The sequence below is a fragment of the Rhopalosiphum maidis genome, chromosome 2 (genome assembly GCF_003676215.2).
Source record: "Rhopalosiphum maidis isolate BTI-1 chromosome 2, ASM367621v3, whole genome shotgun sequence".
Taxonomy (NCBI): Eukaryota; Metazoa; Arthropoda; class Insecta; order Hemiptera; family Aphididae; genus Rhopalosiphum; species Rhopalosiphum maidis.
Window position 1 is genome coordinate 62630385 of NC_040878.1, and position 17407 is coordinate 62647791.

General features: G+C 25.0%; 1 protein-coding gene across 2 annotated transcripts in view; it reads left to right on the plus strand.

Annotated features, from left to right (window-relative positions):
* The window catches only part of LOC113554027, a 37429-nt gene extending 20022 nt beyond the window's left edge, over positions 1-17407 (plus strand). Inside the window, exons 13-21 of one of the 2 annotated variants that reach the window (XM_026957673.1) lie at positions 3159-3215; positions 3904-3915; positions 4194-4232; positions 7306-7335; positions 8452-8484; positions 12723-12779; positions 14515-14583; positions 16739-16770; positions 17273-17407. In XM_026957673.1, coding sequence (XP_026813474.1) covers positions 3159-3215; positions 3904-3915; positions 4194-4232; positions 7306-7335; positions 8452-8484; positions 12723-12779; positions 14515-14583; positions 16739-16770; positions 17273-17353 — 410 coding nt within the window. In that variant the 3' untranslated portion in view covers positions 17354-17407. The remainder of the gene's footprint in view (positions 1-3158; positions 3216-3903; positions 3916-4193; positions 4233-7305; positions 7336-8451; positions 8485-12722; positions 12780-14514; positions 14584-16738; positions 16771-17272) is intronic. The other variant, XM_026957674.1, reaches the window with a different exon arrangement.

Consider the following 17407-nt stretch of genomic DNA (forward strand, 5'->3'; position numbering starts at 1 on the left):
TAATAATCATAATTTTCAAATTTTCATTTTGCTTAACATTTGTGCACCATTAATGTGACTATTTTGGAATTCACTTTATTTTCTCTTGTTTTACTTGGAAAATCGGTTTAATAATATTTAAACAACAATATTGTTGTTGGAAGATTATTAAAAGATTACCTACTGAAAAAATACTGTTGAATTATTTTCGTATAAATAATGTATTAATATTCTGTTAACTTATATTTATGTCGCATCTACATAGTGAAATCACTCATTTCATGAACTGGATATTCATATCCAGATAGTAAAATTCTTCCAGATGGTGAATTTCGACGAAAATATATTATATGGACATCGGACATCCATTTCATTAAATGGACAATATGTATGTGTACATTGTGTAATTATTATAAAACAAGATAATCATAGCGTTATAACTATACTTTTCTATTTCGTTCTATGAAAAAAAATATAACAATAATTATAGTCAATAAATCATATTACATTATCTTTTTATTTTATTTTTTATAAACGATACGCATATTATATTTTATAAACGACATTATTACCTATCAAGGTAAATAATATAATACAGTTATATCTTATATTGTATTTTTAATTTTTAGATCTTAATTTAAATTTATTTTTAACAGGGTAATAACAGATAATAACTGACGATTTTGAAATTAATCAATGTGTTATACTCGGAATACCGAAAGTTGATAGGAGACCTACAGATCCTTCAAATATAATTTGTGTGATCACGGATCAAAAAAAAAAAGGATTGTATTTCTCACTACTGATCAAATTGATAAAATAAAAATGCTGAATTTATTATAAAAAAATCAGGAGAGTAAGGATTGCTGTCCTCCTTGCCAATCAAGTAGGTGTGCTGGCTTTAAAAATAATATACTATGTAACAGTCTATGTCATAATCAATTGTCAAGTAAAATAATAAGGAAAAAAATGTACAGGTATAGTTTATTAATCATTGTTTAATTCAATCAATTAATTATTTTGTTAATAAAACAATATAAGAAATATAGAAAGTTAAGTATAGTTAATTTCATAATACTTCATAGGTAACACTGTTGTTTATGAAAAATAAAATAAAAATATAATGCATCTAACATGATATAATTTATTGACTATAATTATTGTTATATTTTTGTTCATAGAACAATATAGAAAGTATAGTTTTAAATGTTTTAATACTAACTAGGATATTTTGTTTTGTAATAATTACACAAAGTACACAATACATTGGTATGGTCAATTTCATAAAATAGATATCCGTGTAATGTATTTTCGTCAAAATTCACAATCTGGACGAATTTCACTATCTGGATATCCAGTTCATGAAATTAATGATTTCAATATGAGGATGTGATATTTATACTAGTATCTTAGAAATAGGTGGAAACTCCTACACGAAGAGGGCTCATCCCTAAGTTATTTCAAAGTCCTATATCTTCACAAATTCAAAAGATAATGATCGCCAGAGTGGCTTGCATATTAATTAAAAATGGACTAGAAAATACTTGTTAATCATTGATTTTTGATTAGTATTAATTTCGAAGTCCTAGATCAAAATGTGTGAAGTATGTGAAGTTGGCAAAATTTATTTTTTGGTTTTAAAATGAAAGGTTGATTTTACTACTTCTAAAAATAGACATGCAAATAGTTGAAAATAAGTTTTTGACTAAAATCTGAGTACTTAGATGAACCATATTCACGATAGTAGAACCACTGTCACACAAATTCACATCAATAACGCAAATGTTTAGTAAAAATAAAACACAATAGAAGTTGCTAAAGAAGACATTTTTAATTATTTAATGTGCATTTCTACTACTAATTTTTATTCAAAATTCTATCACGCTGTATATGTCTTACAAGTACATTTTCTTCGAATATTTGGATTTTTATTATTATTAAAATGAAGTTTTTTATTTTGTTTTCGTAATAATTAACTCTGATTTTATTTATTTTTTCTGAGATACTCTAAATTTAAAACTGCCGTATATTCTTTGTGTGTTATATTTATTTTCTGTTTTTTAAATTTATTTACTTACCGTTTATAATTTTTACTCTTCCATGATATTTTCTTATTTTTTTTTCAATAGGTTTTTGTAATTCATATTTTGAACCGAATTAATATTAATATATCTCTTCTTTGTTTAGATTTTTTAGTCTATAATTCTCTGTTATATTATTTAAGTTTCACTCTCTCATTAATTGGATCCAATTTCATAAATTTGTTTTAGATTTTTATCTACTTTAACCTTATAAATTATTTTTTCTAATCTTTCATAAGCTTCTCCCATTCTTTACTTATATCTACTTATTTTAAAGATATTAAACTAATATACTATACTATACTATTTAGATATTTAAGTATTTAAACTTGAACAACAATTATTTATTGCATAAATTATTTTATTCTTCTGAGTCTAACTGGCATTTGGCCATCTATCATTCTTTATATAAATATATTAAAAATATATTAATGTAACAATATAATTAATAAACGTTGTAAAAATGAATATATTTTGATTAAAAAATGTTCAATATAGTTTTTAATATACAATTTTATTGTGTAATAAACGTATAAAATATAAGTTTTAATAGTTTTAATTATATCTAAGAATTCAATATAATGTAGTATATTAAATAGAAAAGTAAAACATTATATTTATATAACATTATCAACAACATAACATTGTATTTCCAACAACGCGAACATTTTCTCAATATCGCAAACAATGCTCAACAGCGTCTTACATTATACCCGGGTTCTCATCTAGAAAACTAAATATTTAACCTCCGAATTTTTTTTAGTTATCATATTGCCATGCTAATTACTGTTCTTACGATAATTTATACGATTGTATAAATTGCTTATAACGTGAAATCGCCAATACTTTTCCTTATTATTGCAAAGTTCTCAAAAACCAAACAGTTTCTCTATGTTCTGTTGCTGTTCTGTAAAGTGTTTACTGTTTAGCCTTTTCTACATTGTAAGTTATCTGCTTCAATACTCAATATTATAAAAATTGTTATACAAAAAACCTCTAAATTGCCTATTACAACAAAAAGGGATGGTTTGTATGGTTGATTTTAATCATGATCACTTAAATCACACAAAATAAATACATTTAATAATATTTGTATAGTCTTACCAGAGATTCAGGATTCACATGAAGATTTTAAACAATTTATTGTTATGTTAAGTAAGTTTTTAAAAATTATATTTAATCATAACCTATTAAAATAATAATTAGCAATAATTTGTCATGAAAATCCTCATAAAACTTTTGGAAAACTTTTATCATTTTAATTGAAAAGTAAAATAATATTAAAAATAAAAAATAATTGGAAATATTTGTATAAAAAAAATATTTACCTACTTAAATATTCCCCATTTTATGCAAAATTGAAAATACTAACTAATGTTTATTTATTTTGAAATCATAAGAATAAATAAAAAAATATCTAACTATAGTAATTTCCATTTTTTGATCTATCTACGTCTATTTGGATGCTACTTAAATAGTTATATTTTTAGATAGTAAAATAAAATAATGTATTATATATCCAGGTTTATTTCGAATTTTCTATCATGTTTGCTGTTCTTACTTTATTACTGTAATACTGTTATACATTTATACCATTATTATAATTACTTATAACGAGATCTGAAGTTTTGAAATTTGCATAGAATCTACCAAAAATAGCTTAGTAATTACTACTAATTAGTAGTATACAAATATGATTCATATTGTTATTGGTTTAATAATTTTACTGTAATTAGTATTAGTGATATTAATATAAATTCTATGCCCTGCCAAAAATATAAAAATAATTCTAATTTTTACTATCAGTATAATATTATAATTTAATATTTATCTATTTAATTAGAAACGCAATACCGTAAGTACATTGTTATCATAGAATATAAATATTAATTTTAATAATTTTTATAAAAATTAAACAATCAATTTTATTTTAATTTAAAACGTTATGAGTTATTTTGTTTTTTAATGAGTCAAATTGAAATGATGTATAACTTTTTTTAGAAATAAATTTTTATTTAATTTAAGTACATTATTAAATAACTACTATAAACTATATAAAATATTAAAATATAAATTACATGTTTTTATGCCATTTAATTAGAATATGTCTAATTAAGGTTATTTATTTATTAGAAGAAAGTTATGAGCAATCAAGTGTAATATTCAAAGAAGGTAATTTATTTTTTAATTAATTTAAAATCGTTGACTCCAAAAAACGGCACACTTTTGGTAGGTTAAAACCGTACACATTTAATAATATGTAATAATAATAATAATAATAATAATAATAAACTACACAATTTTAAAAATTGTCGTATCCAAAAACCGCACAGTTATGATTTCAATCCCAAAAAGGTCGATAAACAAAAAAAGCATATGCATATGTATAATTAATTATTATTCTCATTATTCTCATATTTGAATATTTCATCAAAAATTTAAAATATTAATTTAAAAAAATGTAAAACTAAAAATGTATATATTCAAAAATTTAAAAAAAAACCGACTGCCGACGTTATTTTTAAAATTTAAAATTTTATACGATATCTGTCACGTAAAAATTTTCTAAAAATTGAAACAAATACTCCTGAAAATAAATAATTAACTTAAGTGGCAACTAAAGACGATTATTGTATAGTACTTATCTTATAATCTTATCTTTTCACTATTTTCACTAAAAATAGTGTGCGGTTTTAATCCACTCTAAATGTGAGGTAATTTGTTATAAAATGACCGCTAAGCTGTGTGGTTTTTGTTTATCAACCTTTTTAGGGTCAAAATCAAAATTGTGTGGTTTTTGGATACAACCTTTAAAATAATAGATGATGTTAGGAAAGTAGCTTCCTCGTCGCTCAATGTATTGTAAGATAACAATCTATCTCGATGGACGCACTGTAATAGCCACTACAACACGTACCTGAAAAGGTTGGTGTGGTCTAGTCATCCAGTTGAAGCTTTGGCGATGGGCTATCGATCCGTCCCAATAAAAAAAAAACTACTGTTAAGAGATCACAATCAAGAAAGCCTAAAATAAACTTGTCATATATCTACAAGATAATTCACTAATTTAGCATACTTGCACACTCGATGCTATTTTTTCTAATAATACGATTTTTGTAATTTTTAAGTATTCTAAAGAACAATATTTTCATATTAATATTTTATCATTCAGGAGTGTCCTAACTTAACTTATTTTTCCTAAAAATAAATACTAACCTACCTATTTTCTGAGAATATAAATGATTATTTTAAAAATAATTGTGATACATTTAAATCAAAATTAAAATTAATTTAAACATTTTAAACTCTTCTTGGGGTCGGATACTGATAATTATACACGGTATATTATTTATAAATAGAGTAAATATAGTTAAAATACTATCACCCCCCCCCCCCCAGCATGACTCTAAACAAATTACTCAACGACACTACATAGTTTAAATACAAATAACGCCATAAATAGTACATAATATAGGTATAAAAATAAATATATACTGAAACGACAACGAAATCAGTGCACCGTAACTTCGCATGCATCGTGGCCATTTTATAATATATCATTAATCATTATATCACCTTAACTCCACAGTTAAAATAAATGAAAATAAAATATTATTAAACGAAGCCAAACTTTTTACAAAATTATATCTAATAATTTTGTTGCTATGATATAATTTAATTTTTTTATTTATAAGTTGTATATTATTTTTTTGTTGACTTCTAATTATTCTACTTTCGTTATTATTGGCAGAATTTATCCTTACATAAGAATCTGTCTGCATAGTTAATACATTTTTAGTAAATACTACAGCATTAAATTAACCAAATTTGGCGTAAAAAGACTCACAGTTGTTATTCTCTTCAATGTTGCTTCTTTGACTCAAATATTGAATGGAAATGTTGCATCATTTGTTACGTATGTTTTTTCTAAGTAAGTGATAATTTTTTTAATTCGTACATCCTTGGGTTGGTCATTTTTAATGCCATTTTCAAAACATAGTTCAACTTCATTAGGATCTAGATTCCAGATATATATGACTAAATAATTGTCTAAGCCATTTTCCTATGTCGAATTCTTTGTTTTTATATTCTTGGACAAGACCACTGACTAATTGCTTATTGTATTCGTATTCACCTTTTGACAAATTAAAAAAAATAATATTAACAATAATTAATAAGTTATACCTATACATATATATTATCTATATGTACCATGATTGACTTAGATGAAAATGGCATCCAATTATATTTCTATTAGGAAATATACTTTTCACGCTTGAATGGGATGACGTTTCGAAATCGATCACTAGTGTTCTCGGCTGCTAACATTTGATTAATGATTGCCATTTTTCTTTTAAGTATTTCCCAAATGGCTATAGATATGTATCTTTATTTTTATTTGGAAATTGGAAGCAAATAGAACACAACTGGTACAAATTCACCATTAGTTAATACACATGAATACTGAATAACTGGTGAAAAAATTTCGTACAGTATTAAATGCACCGTCGACATATAAGGTCTGAGATCACACATAAAATTTAAATTCAAGTCGTATGAAAATATAATTATATGATCTAATAAGTCATTTGTTATAATAAAATATTCGTCTTTAACTGTTTCGGCTTAGTATTATTTATATATTAATGTACTTCATAAATTGATTTTGGAAGCTTTGGTAAATTTCGTATGCATTCACGAGACATGCTATATATTTTATTAATTTTGTGTAAAATATTGCCAATATCGATATCGATATTTTCAAGTTCACGTGTACCTGATTTTCGCAAAAAATTATCATCAACGCCAATTACTTTACACGTTTTTTAAATGCATTTCCATTCAATTTCCCCGAATTTTAATTCTGTATATTTGGAATATTTATAGTTATTTTTCACTAACAGCACATTTTTTCGTTGACTGTGAATAGTTTGAACTTTATAGTATGACTCATTTGTCATATTTAAATAAAATTTAATTAAATAGATTTTTTATAACCTTATACTAACTTTAGAGATGATGATAGTTATACAACTTATTACTTATCACTGATCACTATCAATTTGTCGAGTCACAAAAACATGGGAAATTAATCGGTATACAATAATGATTAGATATCGCTTTGTAGATATAATAGATATAATAATTAAACTTCAACATGGTTTTACACTCTTACGCCGATGAAGCGCTAATTTTAAATTTAATAGTTTAATAATATTTTTTCACTCAATATAATTTTTTATAGCTACAGACACGGCTAACCAAACGGACATTAGTAAGTGACTCCACCTACCACGAAGTTATTTTACACTAGATCAGTGGTTCCCAAACTTTTTTAGTTCACGCCACCCTAAAAATTAAAAAAAATCAATTGCGCCTCCCATAAAAAATTAAATTACAAATTTATAGTATTTAAATATACAAATATTTTTATTTTTATGACAATATAAGTTAACAGTAAAAATTTATCACGCGGCTTGCGCCTCCCCTGCCAAAAGCTCGCACCTCCTTTGGGAGGCGCGCCTCACAGTTTGGGAACCGCTGCACTAGATACTAGATAGTAACAACTGTTGCCAGTCTGTTGGCAAAATATTTAAAAACTAATAATTTTATTCACTATTTTACCATTTTTACTCAACAAAAAACTTTTTATTATTTAAATAGGTACTTATTATTCGTATTTCGTATGAATTTTAACACTATAAAAATCTCGAAAATTAGTAAATAAGTATTTTGTAGCTAGAAATACATAAACATTTCGTTTTTATATCTAAAATTAAAAAACTTAATACAAGTTTAGTTTTACAATCTACATATGTTAAAACACATTTAAATTAGTTTATTATATCTAAAATGATTCGTAAGAACTTCAAACTTTTGCATACATTATATTATTATAAATTTTGCCATACACAATAACATTATTGATTTATTTTAATATATTATTAAATAGATACTATGAACGTATTTTAACTATTCAACGATATCTACAGAAATATATTATTAAATTGTTAGTTATATAAGTTGATATAATATGGTATAAATATATTATATATTATTATAATAATTAAATAATAAATAATAATAGTAGGCAATATTTTCCGAAAAAATTATAACAACCTACTATAATACTAAAAAAAAAAAAAAAAAAAAAAACGAATTTAATAGTTTTATCAAAAAAGCATACCACTTAGAGATATAATCCCATAGGCCAATTCAGCACGTCCGTTTCAGCTCTGGTATTCAATGAAATTATCAGATTAAATTCAAATTTAACAGACCTATAATTGACCACTTGACACCTTATGTACAGCGTCTACAGCAAAGCGGTACCTATTTATTTATTTTATTATAATAATATAAACAAGTTTTGTATGTTTAATTTTCATAGGCTATGAACTCACATTCAATAAGTTGAAAAGTAGTAAGTTGTCCAACTTAATGATATAATAATAATTATATTATTTTTTCGAAAATAATTTTAAGACTTAATTATTTCACTATAATTTAATTTAAAACATAGAAATATTGTTCTATTATACAAAAATTATTGTAACTTTTATTTTAGTAAATACAATTTATTTTTATGAAAATTAAAAAATTAATTATAATATAATTTTTTTCATAAATGACTATTGAAATATTAAATAAACATAAATATTTAATAAATATTATTTTTCGACGAAACACTTGAGTTCCGAAAGTGTTTACGAATAAATCCTATATAATAATACAATTTTTATTAACTGCATGTTAAATATTACGCTTTAATATAATATTTTGTTTATTCATTATGTATTTAATAATATATTTTTATTTTCATATTAATTTTTGAATTAATCAAAATTGTTTTACAAATACTATATAACATTTAAGAATGAAAAACTCAAATTTACCGTTCTTAATCAAACATTATTCATTTTAATTTTCTTTATGTAAATGTTTATTGTTATCTATATAATAAATAAATGGAGCCAAAAATGTATAACAATTCATCAATTGAGAATGGCTAGACTGATTTGGCTCAAATATTTTTTTAATTGTTCGTAATTTCCAGAAGAAGGTTTTTACGAAAAAAAGTTTGGAAAAACCATTTTTTTAAAAAAATTTTTTGATTATTGATTTTTTGAGTTCCGGAATGTTTTTCAAATTGAAAAAGCTACAACAAGCTTTAGCTTATAAAATTGTCCATATTACATAATTAATCGTTAAAATTGGGCCCCCGGCCAACACCAAAAAAATTGATCAACATAGAGAAAACTTTAACGTGGGTTACTACATTGGGCTTAACAACCTTATTAGTTATTGCGCTCCCATAATTCCAACAATAGTAGTGGCCGAATGGGTTAAGGTGTCATTTAAATAGTGGTGAACCTGCCTAAGGTATCAAAACTTTTTTTGCAGTTTTTTTTTAAGAATAGTTTCTTTTTGGCAAAACAACGTTTGCCGGGTCAGCTAGTAAACTCTAATAATATAGCTTTTAGAAAGTATCTCCCAAAGAAATAATTTTTAGTAGTAAATGTTTAATTAATGAATTTGATAAAGTCAAGTCTAAGTTTTAATTTTCCAATGTTTATTAACTTGTTGACTAAAATATACTACACCACCCTTGAGCCATTAAGTAGGCTACATGACTATCATGCGTTTGCTTTGTACAACATTTAAGAAAGCATGTGTTGTATCTGTCTTACTAACGTACATCATAACAAATTTTCGTTCAGCAGAAAACATTTTGTGACTTAAGCTTTAATATTAGAGTAAATTTACCTATTATCAAATTTAAAGGTAAGGATATTATCTAGACAATGACATATGATTTTAATGATATTATGATTTTAAAGTGAGTTACAGCTATGTAAAATATAACAACTTTAAAATGTTCATAACTCACTTTAAAATGATAATATCAATAAAATCATATGTCATTGTCTAGATAATATTTTTTCCTTTAAATTTTATAATAGGTAAATTTACTCTTATATTAAAGCTAACGTCACCAAATGTATTCTGCTGAACGAAAATTTGTTATGATGTACGTTAGTAAGACAAAGACATCACATGCGGGTATGGCGTCGTCTTAAAGTGATATATAAAATCTATTATAAGCAATTTATTTAATATACTGAATCTCATTTGTATACTTATTCAAAAATATGATATGGAAATTTTTAGAGTAAAATAAACCGAGAAAAAATATACCTAAAACAGTTCATCGGAATAAAGTAATTAGTACAAATGATAAATAGACTTTTATTTACTGCTCTAAACCGATTTAATGCCAAACGGTATAGTTCTGTTAATACTATTGACAATAAACTCGTATTGAATCTGTTCTATCTAAATTGTCTAGTGATAAATTAATTGGACCTGATGAACTAACTGGAGAATTGTTGTATGTTTCACGTTCAAAAACATCTTACTAAGTATACTCATTATGATTTATGGTTTATATTTTGTCAAGCCTTGAGTGTGTCTATATGTACCCAGAAGATTTCTATGATGTTAAATATATAAAAACCAAATACGAAACGGTATGACGAAATAATTAATCAGGCAATCAGAAACACAAACATGCAAAAGTCAACGTAGTGAAGGGGGCGTAGCATTCGTTATATAATTTTAATAAAACAATATAACTAAAGCGTTTCAACGGGAGAAAATTTAACTCGGGTGACCACCAAAGGAAAACCAGAATACTAAATGTTGTGAGATTAACACTATCCCGCTTAGTATAATCGCCGTAATCACTACTACCACTCTTACTGATGAAATCATATATAAAAGAGTTCAACACATGTGCTCGTCAGATGGTTAGAGGTATCGAAGACACTTGGAGGTAGATTGTCACATCACTCACAATCTTATATATTATATTTAGAGTCATGTCGTAACACCATTCGCTGCTTAAAATATTGAGATTTACAATTTGTAATTTGAAATATTTTTTTATTATTTTAAATTGAATGATTATATATTACTGAACAAAGTTTTCATATTGGCAAGGATATATATTTAAAGTATTGGATTATAACAGGTAAAAGTATATTGTATTCTAAAATATCAAAATTACGTAATTCAGTCGAAAAATTTTTTTAAAAACAGTAGACTTAACTAAGATATTGGAAAAATTAAAAGAGGTGTTAGACTGGCTACAGCTTACAGTTGGTCAATCTAACAACCAGCCAAATGCCCATTAGGTGCATGATACATTACATTTTTAGGCTTCGTTATTTTCAAAGAAGCGATTTGACCAGGTTTTTCGGACACACTATATTTTTTAGGAAGTTTATGGCGGGCTACACCACATTAATATCACTATTGAAAATATCACTAAGACTGGAATGATATTATAATGTTTTAGTGAATACGCTGGATCATAAAAATGTTTTATCTAAAGACCTTTTCAACTGAGGTACACACGAACGCACTATACACGTACACATTAACGGGAAAAGGATTGAGAAGCACTGAAACTGGCGTACTGTAATAGTAAGAAGCTGAACGAGGTGGATGTAAAATATCACTCGGAATTGTTAGTAGTTCATAATGATATGAGTGGTATTGAATAAAAAATAAAAAAATGCTATCACTTATTTACCACCCATAAGTTATGATATTTTTTTATTCTTTATTCGATCCTTCAATACTAAATTCTTTTCTTCGAGAGACCATGACCACTTCACGCATGCGAATAACAAAAATGCAATCATTCCGTCAATAATCTCCTCTCTCAACTACTAAACTATACACTGTCTGTCACTAACTTGCACCCACTCTAGAGCAACAGATAGGTACTAATTTATAATAATACCAATAATTTATAGGCTGTAGTCGTTACGTGTTATTGTAGTGATGGGGAATAAAAAGTTTTCATTTGCCGCGCAGTCCTGGACCATGGTCTCTGGCTCTAGATGATTTTGAGTAGGATAAAAGGAGACAGCATTAAAATTATATGTTCCAAATAATACGCTTCAATAAAGAGATAATCTATATATATATTATTCTATACGAGACTTTTTTGTTTTTTAATGTGTGTAAATTCAAAATTATAAGCTTAATATATATATTTCTGAAGTAGAAAATTCAGAGCAGATTTCTGATGACAGTACGAGTATTATAATTTTAAGTTTATTTAGTTATTTTGTTAATCATTTAATAATATATATTTAATGTTATGATTGTTGCAAACCGTTAGGATTGACTATGAGGTTATATTATTATTTGGTGTATGATGTTAAGTGTAATAGTGTTATGAAGACATAATAAGGTTTGAATTTGAAAGGCCGATTTTTTAAATATCGTAAAATACAATGTTGACTGACCTGTCCGCGGCCCTAATAACGGTTAGCCGTTAAGCATTAATAATGGTCAGAATAGTTCAGTTATATTTTCAACGTCCATTCCGATGGAATTGAATATTATATGATAATACAAAAGTTTTTATTAGTTTGTAGTTTAACTAGTGCTTAAGGTTATTGTAAATTAAATAATGTTATTACGTATTTTACGTAAGTAAACGCTGAATCACGTTCTTTATAAACACGCGTTATTACTTATATTACCATAAAGTTACATATTTTCATGACATTTTTAAATTTAACATGAAATATATATATTTTTTTAAATTTAAAAAGTATTAACATTTCCTATTGTTTTATTTAGAATTTGTAGTGAACAATGAAAATTTCATGTCATATTTGATTAGATTGAAGAAACAAGGTAATTTATTTTTAAATGAATTTATATCTTTATGTAATGATATATGATATACTGTTATACATTTATTACAAAATATTTACAGTTAATGGTAATTTATTTAACGTTAATTTCAAGAAATTAATGGTTCCTAATATTTAAACTCTTAATATTTAATCAAAAGAGAATGGGTTTAAAAGTTTTTTAAAGGTTTGGTTAAATTTGTTGTTTATTAGTTTATTACTCTCAGTCATAACTTGAATTATGACTTTATGAGTAATAACTAATAAGAAATAACGTTTTGATGTGGATTATTCTTAATTGTGTTTGTTTATAACTATAAACATTTTTTTCCTCACTTGTATGACCGAAAAATATATTTAAATAATGAATACTTACGAGCATAGATAGAATCTTTTGAGGATTTATCCATTGCGATATCTTCTAATATAATGGAGATATTTTAATTCAGGGTTTTTAATAAGATTTACAGGAACAAGACCTACAAATATTTCATGTTTTAATTTATTTTAATGTTTTCGTAAAAAGGTTAAAAAATATAGTTTTTTATTTAATTATTATCAAAAAAATTGAAAATAGTCATTTTGTCGAGTTCATTTTTCTGAAAATATTGACGTTTCAACATTTTAATTTCATTAATCTCTTAATTTTTAATAATTTTTCGAGTTAAAAAAAAACTGCGAATTATTTAATACTATATTATAGTGGTATCATTGTATTAAACATGTGGCCCGCGTGCTCGTACAGCGAGCGAACCCTTTTTCTCGAAACTTTTTTTTTAATTGAATGACATAAGTTTTGCGGCTTTTTTCAAAATTTTTTTTATATTATTAATTTTTAAAATTTTCAAGATAGCTATTATTTTGATCATTTACTCGTATGTTTTAAAACGAAGACTGAGTGGAAATCTACCAAGTTAAAGCTAATTTTTTATTTCGTAAGATAAATATCATTATATAATATAACACGAATGTTATGCCACAATCGATTTCGATTTGAATGGACTTTTTCGAAAGTAGATTCGTAATAAAAATTAATTTATTCCCAAATACTGGATTCTAGACTATTCAATATAGTAAAATTAATGCATAATAATGTCAAAAATCTAACTATAAAATAATTAATGACAAATATTATACATAGGTTTTAATAATTTTTGATATGTACCTATGATATAAAGTATACATTAAACTTTGTATTTTGACCGAAAATTGAATTGGCCGATAAGGAAAGGGTAAGTTTTTGGTCAAAAAGAGTCTCGCCCGACATTACGTCAGAATAATAATTAAATAATCTAAGTTTTTAAATAACTCAATACTATACGCTGCTGTATTTTTTATAAATCATATATTACTTATATCTACACAACAAGTCAATTTTCATTTAATTTTAAGTATGACCAAAAAGATAGCTATCTTTAAAATATAAAAAATAAAATTGCATAAAAATTGTTTTTGAAAAATGTAAATGAAACGTTCTTACTGATAACTAGAAAGATACATTATTTAAATTTTAAATATATTATTAGTTTGTCATGAATGTTCTAAAAGAGATACGAGGATTTAAGGGTATACTGTATGTCTGTATGACTGTTTATAATTAAAAATGAAACAATTATAAATTGAAAAATATATGCTCCTTTTATTATTAATTTAATTTGAAAATATTAAAAAGTATCAAAATAATCATTATTTTTAAAATAATGGAAACTTAATTTTATTAATGATTATGTTTTAAGGATCTGTTGGATTTCATCAAGTATATCATACATCTATGTATAAAATAAGAAAAGATAATTATGGTCCAGGTAAATATTATATTTCAATTCTATACTTTTAAATTAACTTTTGTATTTATTATATCAATAATACACTAGACATATCCATTGGACCTAGACATACAAATAGTTATAGTTATTTAAAAAATGTTTTATTTTCTTATACCTATTCTATTATAAACACTAATATAAAGTATAAAGTAAAAACAACAAGAAAATAGGAACAATATACTACATAAAGTTATTTGACATTGTCTAGATTTGCCCTGCGATTTATATGCTAGCTTTTTAAACGCAGACCAAAATACCACCGTAGAATCGCATTGTCAATTGTCATAAGTCTAGTCTCTAGTTTAATATTTAAAATTTGAATTCCATAACAATAAATAAAAAAAAAAAATAAATTAAATAAAAAAATAAAAATAAATAAATAAATTGTATTTTCATTATACAATATACAAATAATTTTAAATTCTTATTTGAAAGACTATTAAAACGTACCTATTTTTAATAAGTTATATATATTAATAATTATGTCTAACGCACGATTTAAGATAATATTATCTTAAATCGTGGTCTAATGCTTCCGGGTAAAATATTTTGGTGTATGGAGAACGGAGGAAAACAATATTTTTCTAGATTCTTAAGTTAATGTTATTCAGAGCCGTTCCGAGCCATTTTTTTTATCCTGAGGCAGAACTCTAGCAATGCGCTCTCTGGGTTGTGGCCTGTAGGGGTAACACACTCAAATCTTTTAATATTTTCTAATACAATTAGAAAAATTTGAAAAATTGTAATTAGGTTACGAGCAAAACAAGAGATATCATTTTTAGCCATACCCACAACTCACACAAGTATATAAATATATAATTCTCAAATTCTTTTATTATTAAACAAATCAAATTAAAAATTACAAATTTTTAGGTACTAGCATACCCGTCTCGGCTCCGCCCAAGATTTTAATTAATAATAACTAATTATTTATTTACTTTATCGGACTATTTATGCCTAAAACCTTCTTTGTGATGTCCTCTTTAATTTAAAAAAAAACCGCACGACGATTGAATAAGTAGTTTCGGAGTTTATACCGAACACACAATCAAACACTATCATTTTATATAATAGTATAGTATATAGTATAGATTTAAAAATAATAGTAATAAAAATAAAATAAAATAATTTAAAATAATTATTATTTAGAATAGAATTTTCCTTGCTTTTATGTCAGAAAATTTGTCAACAACTTCTTCATTACACTAGCGACTTCTGTTTCTATTGAAAGTATGGCCATACTTGATAATCTCTCCTGAACCATTGTAGATCTTAAGTAAGCTATTATCAATTTGAGTTTGCCGAAGCTCGATCCTTTCCCACGAAGCTATTGTGACGGGCATTGAAAGAAAAATCCTTATAGCATTTCAATATTTGGAGACGATTCTTTAAGCGCTTAATATCGTGAATCATTCTAATAAACTTAAAAACGTTACTTATTCAATATTTGGCAAAATTGATAAAGCTGCTTGTTTAAAATCTTTAATTTCTTAAACTATTTCCACAGTATTTATATCATCATTATAATTTAGCCGCTACTTTTTGCAAATCGTGTAAATTCATATTAGTTAATAAATGACCAAAAAAAATTAAGAATCGTTTGATATTTAAATATTTCCATAATTTTTTTACACCGCAATGCCATCTTACTCATCTTAGTAAGAAGAATATGAATATTAAGTCTGTAATGTAAATTCGAAAATTAAATGGAAAATAAATTCTCAAGATAACATCATAAATATTACTAATGTCTAATAACAAAATATATAAATATAACTAATAATAAATACTATTTACTAATAATAATTCAATAATAATTGTAAAGCGATAAACGAGTAATCAATTAAGAAATACCTATATTTTATATTAAAAATATAATATTACGTTTACGGATCGGTGCGTAGTAATACAAAATATTTAAATATTATATTGTCAACAATACAGTATTATACAATAATAAATACATTTTCTAATTTTCTATAGTTAATCATTTAATATTTTTGCGCCCCCAGCATCAGGCGCCCAAGACAAGTGCCTCGTTCGCCTTACCCTAGTTTACGGCTCTGATGATATTATTACGAATGGGAATTTAATAACATTAGAAACTTATATAGATTTGTTTATTTTATTTTAGTGAATTACAGTATTGATATGGATATTCACGAAGTACGTTTTAAACTATTCAATAATTTAAAAATAAAAATATTAGACAAAAATGTCTTATTATTTTTTCAATATTTGTGAAAGTTTATATGCATTATACAATTTAGTTGTATAATATTGTTAGAATTTATTGCATAAAATATACTCTGTGTAACATATGTTTACATACATATTATATTTCACATATATACATTATCATAATATCAAAAATTTGAGAAAGTCTATAGACCAATAGAAATTTTAAATTAATATGTAGGCTGGTAGCCAGTAGGTATGGTTTATAACAGTGGTGGATCTAGCCGATCTAGTCCAAAATAATGAGGAGGGAGCGATTTTTAAATGGCAAACATGATATCTATGATGTCTTACGAAGTAAAAATAATGAACTATAAAGTAATTACGTTAAAAACTTAAGTCAGAAACGGGAACGGGGGGGGGGCGATTGCCCCTCCCTGGATCCGCCCAAGGTTTATAAAAAGTAAAATATTAATTTTATTTGTTTTAGGAGAATTTTGAACCAGAACTTGATAAGTTAAAACCGATAGACAAAGTATCAATTAAAAATATTAAGTTAACATTTTCGTAATAATCAAGTGTAATTTATATCTATTCAATATTAATAACACGTTTAAATATTTGT